The 21,932-nt window shown below is 39.2% G+C and overlaps 1 protein-coding gene across 7 annotated transcripts in view; it reads right to left on the bottom strand.

Annotated features, from left to right (window-relative positions):
* The window catches only part of GALNTL6 (polypeptide N-acetylgalactosaminyltransferase like 6), a 506,336-nt gene extending 484,724 nt beyond the window's left edge, over positions 1-21,612 (bottom strand). For 3 of the 7 annotated variants that reach the window (XM_068942492.1, XM_068942494.1, XM_068942498.1), the window contains exon 1: positions 21,396-21,612. In XM_068942492.1, the coding sequence (XP_068798593.1) occupies positions 21,396-21,533 (138 nt within the window). In that variant the 5' untranslated portion in view covers positions 21,534-21,612. The remainder of the gene's footprint in view (positions 1-21,395) is intronic. The other 4 variants (XM_068942496.1, XM_068942495.1, XM_068942493.1 and 1 more) reach the window with 2 other exon arrangements.
* Positions 21,613-21,932: the final 320 nt, after the last annotated feature.

Below are 21,932 nucleotides of genomic sequence, written 5' to 3'. Positions count from 1 at the left end.
ATTAAACATGCTTTTTCAAAGCATGTTTTTAAAATTGTTAGCAAATTTCTGACAACAATCTAAAATTACTATGTCCAGAGTCAGGAAACTTCACAGCCAGCAATTTTTTGAATATTGCACTAAATCATCTTTACTTTTCCATTGATAAATTCCATGTTGTTAATAGGTGTTAATCACAACCTCATCAGTATGCGGAGTGCTTTCTATTGTGTGGATGCTGATTACAGGTAATTTGGCAGTTGTTATAATGTGTTAGCTGCTTCAGCAATGTAGAATATACAATGACAGCTTTACTTTCTGAATTTTTATTTAGTCACGGATCTCTTTTCTCCTTACAAACATTCAATTCAGGTGAAATCAAGTCATGAAATCAACTCTCTGTATTAATGGGAAAGAAGAGAAGCATGGCATGTTTTATAAGTAAACAGGATGATGTAGTCAGGGTCTTCTGACCAGAAGTCAGCCGTCAGGTTGAAATGCACAGTTTGCACAGGTGGTTTGGAATCACAGCCCCTGGAACCCAGGATGATCAGTCCGGTTACTCCAGACACTCAACAACATTTAGAACGTTATTTGGGATATTCTACATTATAAGCACTTACTTATGGATCCCAGGAACCTAGTAAATGCTGGGGTAGGTATTAACTTTTTGATCCCTTCCTATACTTCCTCAACACCTGACCAAGATAGGGAGGGATGACACTGAATTGCCAACACAGACCTTATTCATAACTCGTGATGCTTAATATCAACAGCTTTAGACTAGAATTTAGGACTTTGTTTTGCTTACATATTTCAAAATTATACCCTTGCAGAAACAGGGTTCGTGCAGCTTTTTGCACCTCATCTTTTTTCTATTTCTACTAATACATGTCTATATAGATTGGCTTTACTTTCTCTGCCAGCTATACTGGAGAGATCTTCCACAGCACATAATCAAATGCTACCAATATAAATAGTGACAAAATATGGTTGCAGAAGCATGAATTCCAGAACCAAACGGCCATTCAAGTTTTGCAAGTAAATAAGATTGCTAGCATATAAAAGATACCAAATACACACAATCTGTAAGGGAACTAGATTGCACTCGATTCTGTATTCATTTAATGTTAACTATATACGTAACATAAACCCACAAGATACCTGCAAGGAAAAAAAAAAAAAGGCCCCTGCAATATGAGCATAATTCTTTTAAATTGGTGTTTTACCTCTGTAAAGTGATTGAAACGTGGAGGAGGACAAAGAAAACAAGACATGCAAACAGAAAATGTGTCTTTTCCTGAATCTGCTTACCGATTTCCAAAATACAGGAAAATATAAGAACATATCATCGGTTTTGTTTTCTGATTTGTCTGGATACATCATCCACTCCTTCCTGTGTGTTTAAATAAGTGCTAATTGAAACTGGTTATATTTTAGCTGTGATCTATGTTAAAAACAACAAAAAAGTGTCACTTTCTTATTGGTTTCTGTTCCTTTTATTAAAAAAGGAATTGAAACATACTCGTTAGTGTATTCCAAGCATTTAGCTCTGAAAGGATACTTTTGCCTTTTCATGCTTACAATTAGGCAACACGTTAGTTTCCTCAGTGCTCTGTACATGATCAGAACAGGTGAATCTTGGGGAAAAAAGTAAACTAAATGGAACTAGCTTGCTTCTTCAGCACTACAAAAGAAATTATTAAAATCAGATTGAGTAGGGCAGTAGGTCTGGCTCATAAATGTCACTACACGCTTAATAAAAGATGCACAGGTTTTCAACCCACCTGCCCTAAAGCAGCCTGTGATTCTCATTATGTATTTTCCTCCCTGCCAAAGTCAAACTGACTTTTTAAGAGATCTTTCATGAGATAACCCCTAATTATAACAGAAATATGCAATGTCTTGCTGCTGTAAATTTAAGTTCTATTTGAAAGCATTACTGCTTTCTTCTAGTTTCCGAGCAGGTTTAAAGAGAACAATAGTCTCTAAAAATAAACATAATACATAACAGTCTCTCAGGCAATGTCAAATGCAATGGAAAAAGAGTGATGAGAGTTCTCCAATATGAGTTTTAATGAACCTTTTTTCTCTCTTGTGTCAGTGCAAGTATCATTTATTTTTAAAGCAATTGGTCACAGCTTTCTGTTAGAATGATGGCCTCTTGACTGATTTTGTCGAAGTGCAGAACAATAAGGAATAATAATATTCTCAAGCTGGGAGTCAGTAATGAACAAAGTTTGAAGTCAGCTAAAATGAAGTACCGTATGAACCTAGCTGTAAAGTATATGGGATATAAGTCTTCAGACTACAGGACATAAGCCAACCACTAACTGACAAGGATTTGGAAGAAATAATTTTCCCCATGGGCATGTTATTCCATAATCATTCATCACAGGAACTGTTAAAAAAAAATTCTTTTTTTTTCCTTCCCCAAACACCTATAGAGCACCTCTTATTAGCCAGTATGGGAGAGAAGATGAAACTGGATTCAGCCAACCTCGTATTTTAGCGCAGTGATTATTTCTTGTGGATAAAGTGAAAATCATAAATAGTTACAATTTTAAAAACAAAAGGTAAACAATGTTAAAAAAAGATTAAGTGGTAATACTAGGTAATAATGATTTTTGCCTTACTCTGAATAATGCCCAGATTATTAAAATGACTTTTTTTTTTTTTTTTTTAATAAAAACTTGCTTGGGAAGCTGTTGCTTCAGAAGAATTCTAGGACACAGGAACATAATGAAGCTATCTGAAGAAGCTTAATCAGATGAGGTACTATCAGAGGACTCAGATAACAAATAGAGGTACAGCAGACCCAATAAAGAACCTTTTTAACTGCCAAATTCATTTACTCTAGATCCTATTCCCCACTATTTAATAACAGCCTTGTCTTCTTATGACAACTCCCTGCTGACTGCATGTATAATTTACTACAACGTCCTAAAAAGTGTTTTAAATCAGTTGCTTTTGCTGAAATAAGAATGACTCACAGCTTATAACAGACTAGGTCCCAGACTAAAAAAAGTTATAAAACGATGGAACTGTGCCGCAGGATAAGTAAAAGCAAAAGCCCCAACACTGACAAGATACACTTGCATAGATGACCTACTGCAGATACATCCATCTAAGTATGTAGTGACACCAAGTTCTTCTGGTGCATGTGAAAAACTGGAAAACCAGAGTTTCCAGTCTTCCATTCTCACATACGTTACTCTATCATGGTTTTAAGCAACATCTTAGTTGTTTACAATTCACTGTCTGGAAAGAAAAAACAAATCATGGATAGATCTTTCTTTATGGGCTATGATATCACAAGCTCACCGGCCACTGGTTCGAAGAATGACATAATCCTACAGAATGTGGGCACAAAGGAGGCATTTAGGTCAATATTAGTCATTTCCCAGACTTTTTTTTTTTTTCCCCTCCATTGAATGAGGGAAATTATTCCGAGATAAACAGAAAAGCAGGCAAATTAGGAACTGCGAAACCTTGGCCTTGAAAAATACAAATCTGGTAAACGAGAAACTATTACTCTGCAGGAAGACTCCACAGCAAATTTGGTTGTGAAGCTCAAATATGATATCTTCATTTCACATGTATTTGGTTGCTTTAGAAGGACGAGGAAAATGGGGGAAAGGAACAGTTTTCCATAATAGAAATAGCCGAGATTGTTTGCCTGGGGAACCTGGAAGATTTAATGTAAGAGTGCAAAATATTTTGCTATGTCACTAATTTGGGTGGAAAATATCTCTTGGACCGTTCTGGCAGACAAATTTTTTCATTTGCTTCTCGAGGAGGGAGGAAGAGCATAAAAATGAAAACATACAGTTGGTGTAAGATAATCACAACTACCTTATTCTAGGAAAATGGACTAACAAGTAGCCAGTTCCCTGCAGCATCTACCAGAAAGCAGGAAATCTGCAAGAAGCCATTATAAGACAAAGCACAGTAGTAGCATCAGTCACAAAATAAATAATAGTAATCTGGTTCATACATATCATTCTTTTCTTCTGCAACTGAAAATTACTTTATGAAGGAAGTTTTCCTAGCCACATCTTACAAATAAGGGAAGCTAATCAGAGAGAGATGAAGCAATACACCAGCCACCACAAACAGAACCACTGCGTGAATACAGCCCCCGGCACCAAGGAACAAGCCACTGCCTGACCACTCACCAAACCAAGTAGCACGACACAAATCAGATATTCAGGAAAATGCCTGTGTCCCGTGCTGACTTAGCTTCTTAGAAAGAATATTTCTTATTTTCATTTCAACACATTTAAACAAAGTAAAGGATTTAGAGTTATTGTGTGTCTGTTTTCAGTCATTTAGCAGTGAAGTTATACTTTTCCAACACACCATCTATGCATCTATTGTTAACTTTTAGGCAAAATAACTATGAGGAAATATAGCATGCTAGGATGCATTGGGAAGTCTTGATCCCATACAATCTCTGTTTCAATGTTCTGTTGCGCAGTTGGTGGTTGCCACATTTTCTAACCTTCGAAATAAGCAGGGCTTTTCATAGTACGTAATATTTTTCTTTAAGAATGAATACAACACGAACACAGTAGTAGTGTTTTTTCTACCTATAGGCCATCTTGTCACATTATGAGGGAGGGTTTTTTTTTTCTTTTTTAAAACTAAAAAAAATTGTAATGCTATAAAAATTAGTTTTTCTATCTATTTGAAACTCCAAAACATCCTTGTTAAGAGTTCAAATCAAATTCATAAACCAGCAAGAGTTCATTGAAATTTTCTTTAAAAAAAATCCCATCCTTGTAACCACTTAGAAGAAAGTCTCCACTTTTGATACATACAAATTTTCTCCACATGTGAGTTATACTAAATATCATATCTGAATTAAATTTAGGAATACAACTCATGAGGTAAACCACACGTTAACTATAGATCTTTATTTAATCAAAAAATTACATTTTTAAAACTAACTTAGATTTACAATCAAATGCATTTTTATTTTTTTCTCCATTTCAAAGCTACATATATATTATTTCTAATAAATTATTACGGTTTATTTTCTCTGTGAAACTCCAAGGTTCTAGGTTCACACTTTCCATTATATTTGCTTATGAAGTGCTAAATAAATTGCTGGCATTTAACATTAACTATATCGGGGAAAATGGCATATGTAGAACTATTATCAGCTGAAAATTGCCTTTTTTTTCTTTTAAGTCTTCATAAATATATCTTTACTGGGTAACAAGCTTTTAAAAATAGTTGTACTCTGTTAGATTACTGCTACTTGATCTTATTTTTAAACCTGTAAGAGTTAACACATTAGTAAGCTCTTAGGTTAACTGCCATGCTAACCGATATTTTTTAAGCCACAGGAAAAGATACAAAATCAACAGTGGTTCAAACTTCTCCCTCAGCCACTGCTTTGAAATATCACTTGCAGGGATAAGAAAAGGGTTTAGGTTGACCCTTTCCAAGCCTTGGCCTCCTGACAGATTTTCTTCAGATGACTGTGATGGTGCCTGGGGTTTGGTAATAGCTATTATTGCTACGGTACTTCACTGTGTACATCAGTTATCAAAATGTATTTGGAAAACAGCAGGGAGAATGAAGATTTGAGAGGTTGCTTGGAGCACAAAAGACGACGTGAAAGGAGGTACAAAGGTTAACGCTGGAAACAAGTCAAAAGAAAGTGCCTGACAGATGGTATCCCAGAAAGGAAAAACTCCACGGTAAGACTCAGATATGAAAGAGAAAGTCGATCCAGATGGTGACTGACAGTGCTGATTACAAAACTCAGTTCCCATTGAGGGCAACAGGAGCTTTACTCCAGTAAAAAGAATGATGGCATTGAAGACTATTTTTAAAATCCTATTGTCTTTTCTTGCTAAGAAATACTTAAAAGCACTTGTGCAATTGTAAAAGTCAAGCCCTGACACTTGGTCTACAGTATAGTTGACAATATCACGTTGCAACTCATATATATGAGCAAGTACTATGAGCGTATAGGTATTTAGAAAGGAGAAATGCAACAATTTTTACATCATATGTAAAGCTGCACTGTTCAAATGCGGGACCAGATTATTAGCAAATGAGCATTCAAAACTAAACTCCAAGAGAGTTCTTTGAAAACACCTTTTCCATCTTAGATGTACTGCTTTGCATTAGCAACTTCATATTATGCTATTCACAAAAAATAATTTAAAAAAAAAAAATCAGCTTTTATCTTCACCAGTTACTGTCAGCAAACTCTTAAGTGGTATTCTGGTAAGCACCTGGCAAACCCCGGAGTAGAAAAACCAATAGAATTCTAATGAATGAGGTTTCCTGTAAGTAACTGCTACTTAAGGAAAAAAAGGAAAGACTTTTTTCTTTATTCTTAGCCAGGTAATCTACACGTTCCAGTGGTAGGCTCTGTTCATAATGAAATTCAAAACATAACCTTGGTATCAAACAGAGTTCAATACCAGGAAAACGTGAACAATGTGGAAATAGCAAAACACCATATTCATTCTTATCTGTACTCACTCAAGAGTCCATATTATAGAGAAATAAATGTACAGTTCCACAGATATCCTACAGAATAATTTAAACATATTCATACTATAATCTCACCTTTAAATGCCATCTGTTGATGTAGACAAGCACTTCCCTGCAGTAAAGCACACATGCGTGCACACACACACACACTCACACGTTCACACAGAACAAAGCCCAACCCTCCCCATCTGTTTCAAATGTACTTTTCTGATACAGCACAACAACACAGTCTCTGATTTATGATGATCCTTTCGGCAATCCACCTTATTCAATATGTCTCTGCTTTGTTCTGGAGCAGAAAAGTTTAACACCATTTAGGAAAGAGAAAAAGTGGCAGGAAAAGTAAAAGCAAACTAAGTATGCAGAAAATTCTGGGAAGCTACTATTAGCACTCAAAGGAAGGGGATGAGGGGGATCAGTGCTCTTTAAAGGGCTGATTAAAGTTGTGAAGCTTTAAAATGTGTCTTTCCAAATCTCCCTCAAATATCAATTCATGCACCAAGACATGCATTTATAATAGGACAATGAACACTGTTACAGTTGCACTCAGTCTAATGCACATGCTTTTTTTGGGTATGCCACACCTCAGATTCACTGTGGGGCTGCAACACTGGATCTGTCTGACATTTGTCATACTTTCTGGCTTCCCAGATTATTCTCAAGCATTCGGTAATTCATTTAAAATCTCCTCATGTCCCACAACTTGATTTTCTATCAGTAGCTATGGATGACTAACCTACATGTTTGCTAGTTTAAGAATGGCTTTTACAGAGTCACACAGAAAGGTTCATCAAGCCAACTATCTGCTCCTGACAGTGATCAACAGAAAATCCTAAGGAAAGATAAACACACTGCAAACAAAACACATCCCTTCTTACATTACCCTTCCAGCCTCCAGCATGTTGCGGTCCAAAGACCTTGCAAGCCAGGGGCGGTGGCTTTAGCCCTAATGAATATTTCTTCCATGAATGTATTCAATCACTTCCTGAAGCCATATAAGCTTTTAACATCTATAGTCCCTGGTTTAAAAAAGCTCCGCAGCTTAATAACCTGTTGTATGAAGACCAGTACCTGTTGTTTGTTTTGAACCTGGCACAGCATTTAATTTGATGCCATTATAGCTACTGAGAGTGAATAAAGGGATCCCTGCATATCTTCTGCGTGCCACTCCGTTTCAAGATACCTCTATGCTATTTCTTCTCAGTCCTCTCTTCTCATCAGTCAGTCTTAACAATGAAGCTTTTACATAATTTAGTCACCCTTGGTAGGTATCTTTCCCACTCCATCTTTGATGATTATGATTGCACCAGAATTGCATACAGTATTTGAGAGTGTGAAATGAATTTACACAGTAGTCATAACAATGTTATCCTCTTTGAAATGAAAACTAACACTTTCATAAAAATAATATAAGCATAAAGAGCTCCTTCAGGAGTAGCAATTACTATCTCAAAAGTTATCACAGTGTCTGCAAAGCTAGGATTATTTACTTCCCCATATACATTACTTTATCTACATTTTACTTCAGAGTGCTAGATGAAGACAGACAGATTACGTGGAGAGATGGTTAGCTACAGTAGTAAAATTATGTCTGTATCCTACTCAAAATTTCCAGTTTTATTTTCTCTCTCTTCCACATTATATAAGTTACATCCACTATAACGAATCTTCCAAACACTGGCTATTGATCCCACTTATCATTTGTTTATCCACCTGTTTCCACAGCACACACCATTTTAGTTTCCAAGCACCTTGGATGTACCTCAGACTAATAACAACCCCAAACATAAAACATAACTATTTTCCTTCCTATCGCTCTTCTAAAGCGATTATGATGAATGGTTTCCAGTTTTATTTTGCATTGTTTCCCCTGTTAAGTGTCTGGACGCCCAAGATCTCTGCTGATCTCTTGTGCATCTCGATCACTGTCAAATTACTGTCCTCCTACAAAAGGAAGGAGTTTTACTTTTAACCACCTGTTTCATCCCTCTTTCACAGCTAAGGCACCTCTAAATACTGTTCTAGTGAGGTGCATATTCTGTTTGTTAAGCAAAGCTCTGCTAGTTCAGTATAGGAGCATTTCTGCAGCCGTGACAGGAGCAAGCCCCTCTTCCTGAAGAGGAATTTAACAAAAGACACAACCATAACCTGCAGTGACTGGTGGAACTTAATGAGTTATTCGAGCTTTCAAAGCACTGTCGCACTTGTGAAGTCCAATGTCTCTAAAGCACAGGCAATACCCGTATTACTCAGACAAGATTACATGAGTATGTTTTCTTATTGAACCGATTTTGTTTTTCCAGCATAAGCTGCCGAATAACGTTAGAATCTGGTACAAGAACTACAGTATTGAAAATCCAACTAAATTGAAACATGCAGACACAATTGGGATGCGAAAAACTGCATCCCTACATCCACTGCAACTCCTTCCCCTTTGACATCCTCTGCAAAACCTATGCCTAGCTACTCACATTAAAATCGTCAAGAAAGGTCAAGAAGTGAAATAAGGACATCCCACTCAGAATCTCTGCTTGGTTTTGTCTAGGGGCTCAAGGAGCATGAAGCTACAGTTTTTACACCAAAACATCTTGAACTACTCAAACCTTCAAACCACCAGGCTGCAAAGGAAGAGAAAGACTGTTATTTCTAAGTATGGCTGTAGCAGCACGAATCCATTGAGCTGGGCAGGATACAGAAGGGGAGAGTGCAATGATACCTATCACACCGTAAGCTGCATCTCAGTAAGTTTTCCCTTTATTTCAGAAAAGTAAGCCTGCCTTCTCAGAGCATTAGTACAAAAGGATGACCACGCATAAAACAGAGGAAAACAAAGTTGTAGAGTCCTCTCTTGAGCAGAGGCTTTGGTTTGTTACATAAAAATATGAAATATGCTTTATTCTCACATTTTCAATTCGCTACAACATTAAAAGCCCACAGGTCATGTTTGTATGATGCAGTTAACATAAAACTAAGAGCTTAGTGCAATCAAAATAAAATATTCCTCACTGGCACTACTTCAATAATTGACCTAGCCTGGGGTCATTTCAAGACCGTTTAAATGCATCATTAATCCAGGTTATTCCAAAGCAACTTTACTAATGTGCTGTAATAAATTACAAGAGAGAAGCAAGATTGCAGTTAGCGTGCATTTTTTAAAAAGTCATAATATGATAACAAGATACATTGGAGATACAAATTAGAGAACATGAAAGAGAAGTCTTTGAAAACCTTATAGCAACATGACTTAAAAGCACCACAAATATATTCTATGGGATACGTTTCCCTTATTATTCACATGACTGTATATTTTCCTTTCTTCCACGTTTTCTTCCTTTCACTTCCATCCTAAAACTCTGGTAGCTTCTCTTTCTCCAGTAGAGAGTAGCTGGTCTCTCTAATGACCAGTTCAGTAAATTGGAGGTTTATCTGTAATATGAAAAAAGTTACTAACTGGAAGAGAAGGTCAGTCATTTGATTTTTTTTTAAAATCCCATACATCACGAGAAAAGTAGGTCAAAGCGTCTTACCAAGACAGCAGTTTGGGGCAAGTGATTTGTGATCAAGCTTGTGTATGGTCTCCTACCATAAAGTATATGAGAGTCCATTGTCTAAGGAGGAAAAAAAAACTAGTAGGGAAGACTAGAAAGAATCAAATCAAGAGTATAAATGAAATGAGCCAACATTTTTATTGCCTGCATACTACAAGACTTAGAAGCAGAGGGGGGAAAAAAGTTCGGTAGAACCTCTAATCACTGTTCAAAAACCATATATAAAGGCAGCCCACATACAATCTGTGCATAAGAAGGGAGGGGAGACAAACTAAAAATCTACATTTATTAAAAAAAGAAACCCAAAGGCACTGTAGACTGTACTAAAATAATAAATATACACTTTCCTATGTATTTGCACAGTCTTTCACAAAATCGTTCAATTCCTCTTAAGATCGTTAGGCTATGCTACATTAGGAAAAATAAACTCCCTCTCCCTCTACTAAACAAAGATAGTATTCTCACCTCCTTCTGCCCATAAGCAAACATACATCCATATATACAAACACTTTTTATATTTTATATATATAAAGTCACCAAAGCCCATATTAACAATCCTTTCTGTACAGTCTATTCTACTAGTAATTCCCATAAAATACATTCAGGAAGAACCTCAGCTCAGTGTTAGTTGGTTAGATTTGAAACTACATTCAGTAAGATCACCAAACAAGTATTACTAAAGCACAAGAAAAAAAAGTTTAAGATCTCCTCTGTCTGACAGGGTTACAACATACACAGACGGCAAGTACACATCATGAGCTTGATTTCCTGTGTTAATTTGTCATATGCATCCATTACAGATGCTGAACCAGGCTGCTGCTTAGCATGATGCCATCTCCATTTCTCTTCTCCCAATACCAAACACAGTTTTTCCTTATTGCTTTTGAAAGAGACATCTGTTGTGTGTCTTGAGCGTTTGAAGAAAAATGTCTATCTCATTTCTTGAAGCCTGTTTCAATAAAATCACTCTTGTCTTTAGTGACTGCACTGTTAGTCCGTGTGGGGTCAGAATACGCATTGTGGCGGCTTGAACTTCTAAGTACTAGTTCGCTGAGATACCACCTCGGCTCTTTAAAGGACTTAGTCTCACATTAATAACAACTCCTTGTAAACCAGTTTCTCTCTTCACGCTTTCTGTATTGATGGTTTAGACATTAGCTTGGCATTTTTTAAAGCTCTTGATTTCAACTGCTTCCTTTCCTCATGAAGTGTTTAGGTGCATCCAGGATGCGGAAAGCTCATACACGTGAGTGGAGGCAGCTTTCATTCAGATTCATTTCCCAACCCTCTGCAGCTTTGCCTGGAGTAGCTCCAGAAGCTCCCTGTTCGTCTCTGCAGCCATTGCTGCACACATGGCATGTTTGTTTGCAGTATATCATATTCCAGCTTTCAATTTTATTTTTGTTTTTAAATTTCTTTAGTATAGGCAGTTGGCGGAGATGATCACAAGTACACTTTCATGCTAGCAAAGCAAAGGCTAACGTGTGTGTTTGGGCTGTAATTTTATTGGGCTTCTATCTCTTAAATGGATTACTAGAGGGAACGGGGGGAGATAAAAACCACTCTTCTCTTATACTGCTGTATGGATCAAGAAGCAATATAGTTCAACATAAAATCTGTCCATCAGTCAGAGCGTATCTATATACTTGGAGAAATCCTCACCACTTCACTATCACCAGCAATTACATCAAGGATATCCATATGAAAGATATTTAATCTGATGTGAAACAGATTAAAGAAATGCTGCTGAAATATTTTGCTATGAGGCTTTTGCATACCATTTTTTGAAGTTTCGGATCATTATTGCAGCCATTCCTAGTACCTTTTATGTCCATTTACTCTGCATCTCAAACCATTTTTTAATTTTAGTGTAGCATTCTTAATGTCATAAAAGTTCTGGATTTTACATTTTTACATTGGTGTTATAATTGCAAAATTTGATCGGCAATTTGACTGTCACTTTAGTTTATATTGAGTCATTCTGGAAAAACAACATCCGTTCAAGCCTGTCATTCATTTTGTATCCATATCAAAGGCAACTTAAAGTGTAGTCATTTATCAGAGCCTGAAAAATAGCAATATATTTCTTGTAGGATGGCATTAATGTGTCTTGTTCATGAATTCTCCATGCTAATGTGAAACTACCACTCTGTAGAAAAGCAATCTAAGTCTATTCCAAGATTCAAGGAATCCAGTATAATAATTTACCCAGCAATCAAATGAGATATCAAAAACATTACAAAAAATTGAAATGTGTTTCTTCCCCACAAACAAAAAGAAAGGAGAAAGCAAGAGACAGAGGTGTGCCACTACGTTCGAAATAAGAGGCCTTTCCCCATTAAAGGGCCACAGGAGGCATTTTGCCTCTCTCATATAGAGAGATTCTGAAAGTAAACTATTGCGTTAAACCACCGGTTACAGTCTGTGTCGAACAGACGATTCCGAGCAGGTGAGCCACGGAAGAATACTGGTTCAGCACAAAATTAGGTACAACTTACAGTTTCTTCTCAAGTTTTCTAGCTCTGGCTAATTACCGCAGCATCTGTGCAGGCCTTGCCAGGGACTGGCAAAATTTTGCCAAGGGCACAGTTAATCTGTGCAGAAGAGAGATTTCCATTGCCAATATCTGTTGGAACTAATCCTTGTAGGAAGGAACATCATAAGCCTTTCAAATACATACGCACTTCTTTGACCTTACCTTCTCTGATACAGCCACATAAAGCTACAGCTGCATTAACCAAATATCACATTACACATACAGCTTTTAGCGCAGGGATGGGATGACAGAACAGAAAGACAAACTGCCTGTGACAGACAATTATGTTATCTAATGCAAAACCGGGAAGCTTTATCACAACGAGGCAAAAACATACGGAATAAAATACTCATCTCACACTATGGTAAGGATACAAATTTGGCAATGCTCATATTTCGCAGACATACCCATTAGGCTCTGAACAGAGACACAGGGAGCCCTTGCTCTTCTCCCCTCTTCATCGATATACGAGAGTTAGTCCTAGTTTGGCTATAATATGCTCTGGCTTGCTCTAAACATTTGTTTACATGTTCCTAGTACTTAATTTATAGAACTCTGTTTTCTGAGAGAAATGAGAAGTAAACAGGTTAAAATTTTCTAAACAAACTCATTTGTTATTCTACTTCTATTTTAACTACAAGTGTGAAAAATTATGCTTCTTTAAGCAAATGAGCATCTTAAGTTAGTCTGATAAATCTACACTTACACACTTCAGTGAGCAATCCAATTTCTAAAGCATCCTATATTAACACTGCTGTCCTGACCAAATTCTAGTTCAAATAATTACTCTGCCTAGCTAAGTCTCTTAGCAATATCACATCCTGTCCTAAACTGCTGTATAGTACAGAAGTAAGTGGTTAAACTGCCATTGTATTTTAGCATGGAATCAGTGCTTGTCCGTGATCAACGAAATGCTTAAGCTATATAGGTCAGATTTTCTGGTCTACTACATAGAACTTGCACTGTAAATTTGGCATTTAAAAATAAAATAAAAGCAACTGGCAAGTGTAGGAAAATGCAGTGTGTGTAACAGCTCTTAGGTGGCATAAATCTGACAGAAGTTTCAGGGCGCTACACGCTTGCTACAGTTCCAGACGCTACCGCCCTCTCCAAAGGGCTTGTTGCTCCAGCTCTCACAGGGGTTACTGTTCACACTGTCTCTGAAGTCTCTGAAAAAGACTTGTGAATATTCCTCAGCTACTTCAGGGAGAAATCTCACAGATAAGCCTCAACTGTTGTGGAGGTGGTTTCAGATGATCCGATGAAGCATCTGTCAAATGCTGTTCTGTCCCAATCATCAGAAATTTGGCTGAAAATTTCAGACACTGGATGGTGATCAACAGCTGGAGGTGAGGGGGGACGAGGGATGCTGTGGTTATCTGTTAAATCCATGGGTGGCTGGATGAAAGCCCTCAGGCTTCAGCTAACCACTGCTCCCCCAAAGCGAGGGCAGAGGGGTTCTGTACATAGGCTCTGACCAGGAAAAAGAGGAGACAGGAAATTCCCTCAAGGAGACCTGCTAAGAAATCATAAAATGGCAGCCTAAGACCCCATTGTACATTAACCAGGAACACAGCAGCTCTGACGCAGGAAGGTACAAACACCTCCAGAGAAGAGCGGGACATGGTGGCCGCTATAGTTCCCAGTTAGCGGCATACACACCTCGGCATGTGTTTTCTTGTAGTTCTCTTGATATATCGCTATTGGTTTACTGATTAAATAGGTGACTTGAATCATCAGCTGTTTGCATAGATCTTAAGGCATATGCCTTCTCCCCTACAGAGAAAGCCACGTAAGATTTTATTTGAAGTGTATGGAAATGAATTTGAAAGAGAGAAGCAGGAAATCCCATTAAATTCCTGTAGCAGTTTTTATTCCTCTCTTTCTTCCACGATACAAGCTTCACTTTGTGAGCAAACCTCCGCAGAGAGCTCTCTTCTGTAGGGTTTTTTGTACAGCAGAGGGAAGGGATTTCTCTACCAGAGGCGTACCTGGAGGAAGATTCCCCAGCCCAGCCCAGCCCATCACCCACTAAACCTCCTCCAAACGTGGCAACCCTGGAACCAAAACAGTTTGAAAGCAATGAATCACAATAGGTTTTAGCTTTACTAATCACTCAACACTGAAATTCGCAGAGAGCATTTGGTACAGCAGGTTTACATCTCCTCATGGGAGGCCTCTCCACGTTTTGAAGAGACATGACAAAGTTGGAATTGCCATTTCTTTCACTCAGCCTAATTTGATCTCTTGAGTGTGAGGAACATCTATGACAGAGGCAGGATTTTCAGCTGGGGATTTGGGAATTCCTGAGCTGCACTGCGTTTAACTTGTCAACCTCCAAAGTAATCCCCCCCCCCCCCCCGAAACTCTGCCTTATTTAAAGCAACTGAACATTATCTGCTCCTGGCCCTGATCCACTAAAACAGTATACATTCAATTTTGCTGAAGTCAATTGCTATAAATGCACGCATCAATATTTTGCTAGATGAAGGCCATAAGTTACCTGTTTGAGCCTTCCAAAAACAATAACAATAAAAAGAGAGAGAGAGAGAGAGAGAGAGAGAAACTATTCTTTTTTCTTTATGTGAACAGCCCCCTACCTAAACACACAGGCCACATACGCGCTGAACGGCACGCACAGCAGCACAGCGCAGGCCACCCCCCAGCAGGAACGAGCCCGGGGCACGCTGCGGTCCCACCCAAACGCAAGAGCTTCGCTCCCATGGCAGGGAGATGAGGAACTTTAGGATATAAGGGAGAGCGGGGGGAATATGCTTACATCATGTCCCAGGGAAGGCATGAAATAAGGCTTAGGTCTAATCAGAGAGCACTCCGGCATCCCCCTGTTTAGCTAAGGTCTCAGAGTCCCACTGATGTCAGTGTTTTTTCTACGGCTTCAGGTGTTTGACTGGAGATGCTTTGGATCTTTGGGTCTTGTGTTTTGAATTGGATTAATCTGAAATGACTGCTTTAAAAAAAAAAAAAAGTAACTGCATACAACAATATTAGCAGAAATGCATAACAAACCCAGAGTTAGATGAAAAAACCAAATATAGAAAACAGTCCATTTTATCCTGCAAGATATACTGTTCTGTAAAATTCATGAAAATTGATAGGTATTAAATTAACCACAGGAGGGCTCCCTCTGGTATACTGAATACAACAGAAACATACTGTTAATTGCCCAAAATAATATCGTATCTTAAAAGCCACAAAGGTTTCAGACTTCAAATGATATTTTCCTCAGTAGGCTTCAATATATACAGGGGAAGAAAATTATACACGAACATCTCAGACAAAGAAGTGAATTACGTTAAGCGTTAACTATATGACTGTTAACTACTTCACATGGCAAACACCGAGGGCCAACGCGCTGCGTTCCCAGGCGCGACGCCGTGCGCAGGGGTCGCCGGAGCCGCAGGCGCTCACACACACCGGCACAGCAGTTAGGAGGGCTGCAGGATAAAACAGGACTGAACACACCCCAGGACCTAGCTACCACTCGAGGCAAAGAGACAAGCACTTGCTCCGAACAGCACATATGCATAGAAGCCTGAGCCTACAGGTTTCACTTTATCAGTGTGTTTTGTGGCTCTCTCCCAGAATAGGAAAAATTAAAGTCAGCAAAAGTCAGGCAGCTACCTTTGTAGACTTGAGGCTATTTATCACTATACTTTATTTACTTACTCCCCTGTTAACAAAAGGAAATAAAACTTTCCTATCTCGTACGTTTGCTGTGAAAATAAATATATAAGTAACTGAGAAAGTGTAAATAAGTACATGAGTAGCTGACCATGCTCAAGCAGTGTACTCATAGGAGGTATGCATCTATTTGTGTCCTAACCAAACCCTATGCAGTACAACTTTTCGCAGCTGTTGAAATCAACTGGTGTAACAAGGAAAACACAGCTAACTAACTGAATAAAAAAGCAGGAGCTAAGAGATCTAGAAAAAGCTCATTCTTAAAATGCAGGTTTTATACACGCAGCTTCACAAACAGAAATCACAGATCCAAGCTACATGCATAACTTCTTCAATAAATAACTGGATTTCACCATCCTGCAATAGTTTTGGTTATCAGAACCTGTATGATAAAAAATAGGAAACGCTGAACTTCATTGTCAGTTTGAAATTTTACCCCTTTTCATGGATGTGAGAAACTAATGAGCCTATGCAAGAGGGATTTCAGTCTGCAACTGCTTCCATGACACAGAAGCCAAAGTTAGCAGTTTTACAACTACCAGACTTGGAAGATGCATTTTCTGCCAGTTTGTTGATTGCAACACATGCCCAGGATCTGCAAGAAGCAAGTTCTACTACTTCTATATACCGAGGAGTTTATTTACATCCCTCTCTCTCATACCCCAAGAGAAAGACATAATTAACACACTAACCAGACAGAAATACAGGATTCACAGGATGAGGGAAAGAGAACGCGACTGACTCTCTACTCCACTGAAGAAAGCTTTCCCCTGGCAGGATGCCTGCACTTTGGTCTTTGCTTCAGGCACCACGCATGGCAGTGGAATAAAAAGTGCAAACACCATTGAGAGAGGGAACGGCAGCTCAGAGCTCCTCCCTGAGGAGTGCCTAAATCACCATGTTAAAGTAGCATGGATTATCTTGGATTATTCCTTCCAAGAAAGGAATTATTTTTACTTACACCAAAGCATAAGCAAAAAGAAATAAGAAATCTACCTTCTCTCCTTAATTTACTCATGAAAAAATCACTTCACTAATGCACCTATGAGTAAATATTACAGAAAAGATAAAGAGCATCTGCAACTAAGAGATGTTGCTGTTCCAATCTAACACTAAGTGAGGAGTTTTGACATCAAAAACTGAACGAAAAAAGTACCTAATGAAATAGAAACATATCGGGGTTACTTCACTAGACTGCCCTCCTCTTTCAGCCAGTGACGCTGGCATCCCACAAAAGCAGGAAGAAATGTCTCAAAATACTTTTCACTCTTTTTTTTTTTTTCCCCCTATTCACACCGAATAGGAAAGCCGTAGCAGGAAATTTGATTCCATTACAAGGAATCATTTTTCATATATTAAAACCGTATAAAGAGACAAGGACAACAGACAAACCTTACTATAGCCAAGTAGGGCTATCTGATAGCATTCGATAGCGTCAGAGTAACCAGCTTCAGGCTAGGAGCTAGGGCTACATCCTACTGGTCGCAGTGCATTGTTGCTTGTTCCTACAGCAAATAGAACCAAAATTAACAGTTGTATCAGTGTTAACTTAATACCCAAACTCCCTGCCTTGGGATGGTATCAAAAGAAGAGATCAGACATGATGCTTAAGGTCATATACATAAATATTTCCGTAATAATATAGATTACCAATGATGAAAAAAGACAAAGTAAAAAAAAAATGCCCTATTCAATTTATCTTATTCAATACTATAGCAAGGAAGACTGATTTAGAGAGAACAGAAATTGGCTTCCCCACCCCGCCACAGCTCACAGTATTTCACACCTACTGCTTTACTGTCAAACTGTATTTTAAAGGGAGTTTGTTGCTACATGCAACTCAAAATCTGAATCTCTAACTTCACCTTTGAAAGCCCAGTTTAAATGCTGTGATAAACCAGAAGCAAATAACAATCTGCAAAATATAAACATCAAGCTGTTATGAAGTGAGTAAGTAAGGTGGCTACCTTAGAAAAATATGGCAGCTAAGAAAAGTAAGTTCACACAAAACAGAGGTAACCTAACAGCGCAGAGAGATTTAATGTACAATGACCAAAATCATCAATGCTGTCTGAAATCAGTATTGCTAAAACCATTTTCCTATCTTTTAATCTTTCCCAAGGAAGAAAGGAAGAGCTTCTGCGCTCTGAAACCAACAAGCAGAACTTGCGCGATAACAAAAAATACCCTTATGTAACTTATTGCAGCGCTTATTTCAAAGAAAAAATGTCAACTTATTTTGCTATATTAGAATTTCTAGATAATGTTAAAGAGCACAACTGCCTTCTTCTAGGCTCTGGGAACCGCACGATACCCAGGGGACACTGCTCTACACACTGATACAAACAGACCGCTTTGGCCACGCGGACTGCTTTTAAATCGCTGCTCTGCTTATTGCTGTCAGGATATCAAAGCCTCCGTCAGCTTGCTGTCGCTCCCTCCCCTCCTGCGCCCTAGCCAGCCGCTCAGGCGGCCCGAGGGGCTGACAAACCCTTATTCAGCAGGCAAGTTCGGGGATGTCTGCTTTAGCAATGCATTTGAAAGTTAACTTTTTCTACTAGTCAAAAATATCAGAATGTCACGATGTCGCCTCCTCAAAACGCGGCCAGCAATTAAAAATGCTAGTTTAAGTGTTATTAAAAGGAGACAGCGTGTTAATAAGTATTAGTGCCAATGTTAGAATGCCACTGGACACTTTTTACCCATGAGAGCAAAACCAATTCAGCCTATGGCTATCATATTCAAGTCAAGACAGCTCTATCGTGCCGCCATGATCACAGCATATCATAACAACCTTGACTGCATGTCACTGTCATGTTGTAGCTTCACGTACACACTTCCGTACCGTAACGCAACTTAAATTCCAATAGACTTTTGTCATGTATTCTTAAGTAGGCTTCACCTTTAAATTTGCATTAAGTCACACTAATTATTGGCTAATTTAACACCTCAAAGATAAAGCAAGAATTTCAACACTAAATGCAGTCATTCGTCTCCTCCTAACTGAATGGGGAAAAAACAGTTATTTTATTATTTCTAATGAAAATATTGCCTCATTTCTAGTGTAATCTTAAAGGAATATATTGACCATATCTTACTTTTTTTTTTTTAATTTATTTAAAACAGTTGACCTATGAGACTAAAAACTTGCATTTCAACTCCTATTCCTTGTATGCCCTTCGGGCTATACTGCACACAACAAAAGATACAGGTCTTGTAATTATATTACTCACTCCTACTCCAACTGGTTATCCTCATTGAGTATGACATTTCCATCAGGACTTCAAGTCTGAGAGTGATGCCGGAATTACATTAGAGTCAGCTGTAAGGTTCAAAGTTTCTTGCCCAATTTTATTGTTTCTCCATTAAACAGTTGCATTACTTTTCAATTAGTGCTCAGGAGAGAGAAAAAAAAAGGAAACTAGCAAAAAGCCTCTTTCAGAAAACTTCTGAATTTAAAATTTGCTGACCTCTCACTCGCAAGTCTCACTAGCCCTTCACGTATGTTCAGCTGCTGATCTCTGAGGCTGAGAGTCTTTTCTCTCATCATTTTCTCCAGAGCATTTGTTTCACTTTATTTCCCTTTGATTGCTAACCACTCATGCTCTACTTAAAACTTTTTGTGTTCAAGACTGCACCCTATCTTATCTTGAGCCATATGTCTTTTTAAAAGCTAGAAACTGTTCTCATGCAGCAAACATGGAAATCATTATTTGCACTGAACACCTTAGCTTTCCTAAATCATGAAGGAAATTAGAAGCTCAAAGACTAACGTGTGCATCTTGTAAACTAATGACAGACATTTATGATCACATTTAATTTTCTTTAGGTAGAAATTACTTCCAACTAAAAATCTAACGCCTAACACCCACTGCATTTTAAAACCCTTGGAGAGACAGAGCAAGCTTCAAGTTAAGACGCTGCCCTTAACTTCCTCCTACAGTAACAAGGTATCTTCCATACCAGCACATTCATAAATGTTCATATCATAGCACATTTCAGCATATTTCATAAATGAAACTTACAATAATTAAGAACTAACTTTTGTAATGGAAAAGCTATATTAGTAAAGAATCAAATATGTCAGTGTTTCATTGAAGTGGCTGACATGAATTCTTTCAGTATACGGAAGGCACATTACATATATAGGTGATGACCCTTAAAGTTAAGGCTACTAAAATGACACATGATGCTGTCTCAAACTCCCACATCAAGGCTGTGCAATTAGCAAACACGCTTAAACAAAAACAAAAAAAAAATCAAGCAATCTCATAATTTATTACTAATACCTGTAAAATATTTATGTTATATTTAAATTGCACTGACAATTACAGTGTAGGAGCATAGCACCGTTGAACAAAAATAAAAAGCTTTTGAAAATTATAGGCAGAGTTTTAAACCACTGCATTATAACAACTCCCTAAAACTAAACTTCATGTAATGTAGTTCTTATTGTGATTTATGAGCCACATGCAAACCCAGGGAGTTGAAGAATAACTTAAGAAAAAAACAGCTTATGTCAACTGCTATTATTAGTAACAGTGATTGAGGAGACTGTAAACTGGAAACATTGAAAAGTTCCTTGTGACATCAACCTGACAAGCAGTTACACACAGCGTAGCTGTATCAGGTCACATTAGTAACATTCAGAAGAAAAAAAAAAAAAAAGACTGTCAGTCACTTCTCTTGAGTTTTCAACAGACAGGCAGCGAAAAAAAAAATGAAGGCAGTTAGTTAACTGGATGGATTACGAGCAATTTTAGTGGATATACAGTCACGCATCATTTCCTGAAGTACTGCAGCTTGTACAACAGACAGATAGGCAGACAGATAAAAGTTGCAGCAATAACTCCACTTCTCCTGGGGGGGGACTGCGGGCTCCCGAGAGCAGCAGCACCCTTGGCGAGCCACCGAGGCACGCGGCACCCCGCATCTCCCTAATTTCAGAGCCCGCCGCCCTGACCAGGCACCAGCAGCCCGCCCCGGGCAGCCCGGCGGGTGACCGCGGCCGCCCCCGGCTCCCTCCCTCCGGCGCGGACGAGCCGCACCTGCGCCGCGGCCCGCGCCAGCCCCGAGCCGAGCCGAGCCGAGCCGGGCCGGGCCGCGCGTACCTGCTGCTCGCCGAGCTCCGCGGACTTCTCCAGGTGCTTATCCTTGTACAGGGACCAGAGGCCGATGTCGGGCAGGAATATCAGCGCCGCGGTGAAGAGCAGCGTCATTTGCAGAAACCTCTTCTGTTTCCTCTTCATGGCCAAAGGCGGGCTGCCCCTGTGCCCTGGCGGCGGCGGGCAGCTCCCCCGGCGCGCCGCGGCCGGCTGCTCGCCTCCCCGCTGTGCCCGGCGGGGGCCCGGCGCCGCGCACAAACTTCGCCCGCCCCGCGCCCGGGCGGGGCCGCCCCTCACCGCCGCGGCGGAGCTGCTGCTGCCCGTCCCCCCCTCCACCCCGCCCGCCCCGGCGCTGCGCTGCGCTGCGCGGCGGCGGCTCCGCTCATCGACCCACCTGCGCACAGGGCGACGAACCGGGGGGGCGAAAAGACAACCAAAAAAAAAAAAAAAAAAAGGAGGAAAGAGAAAAAAAAAGCGCCCAGTAAACAGGACCGGCTGCACAGAGCCCCCCCCCCTTCTTCCCCCGCCCGCCCCGAGGCTCCA

Source organism: Struthio camelus, chromosome 4 (genome assembly GCF_040807025.1).
Source record: "Struthio camelus isolate bStrCam1 chromosome 4, bStrCam1.hap1, whole genome shotgun sequence".
Lineage (NCBI taxonomy): Eukaryota > Metazoa > Chordata > Aves > Struthioniformes > Struthionidae > Struthio > Struthio camelus.
The sequence above is the reverse complement of the archived record's forward strand: the minus strand, read 5'-3'. Positions and strand labels throughout refer to the sequence as shown.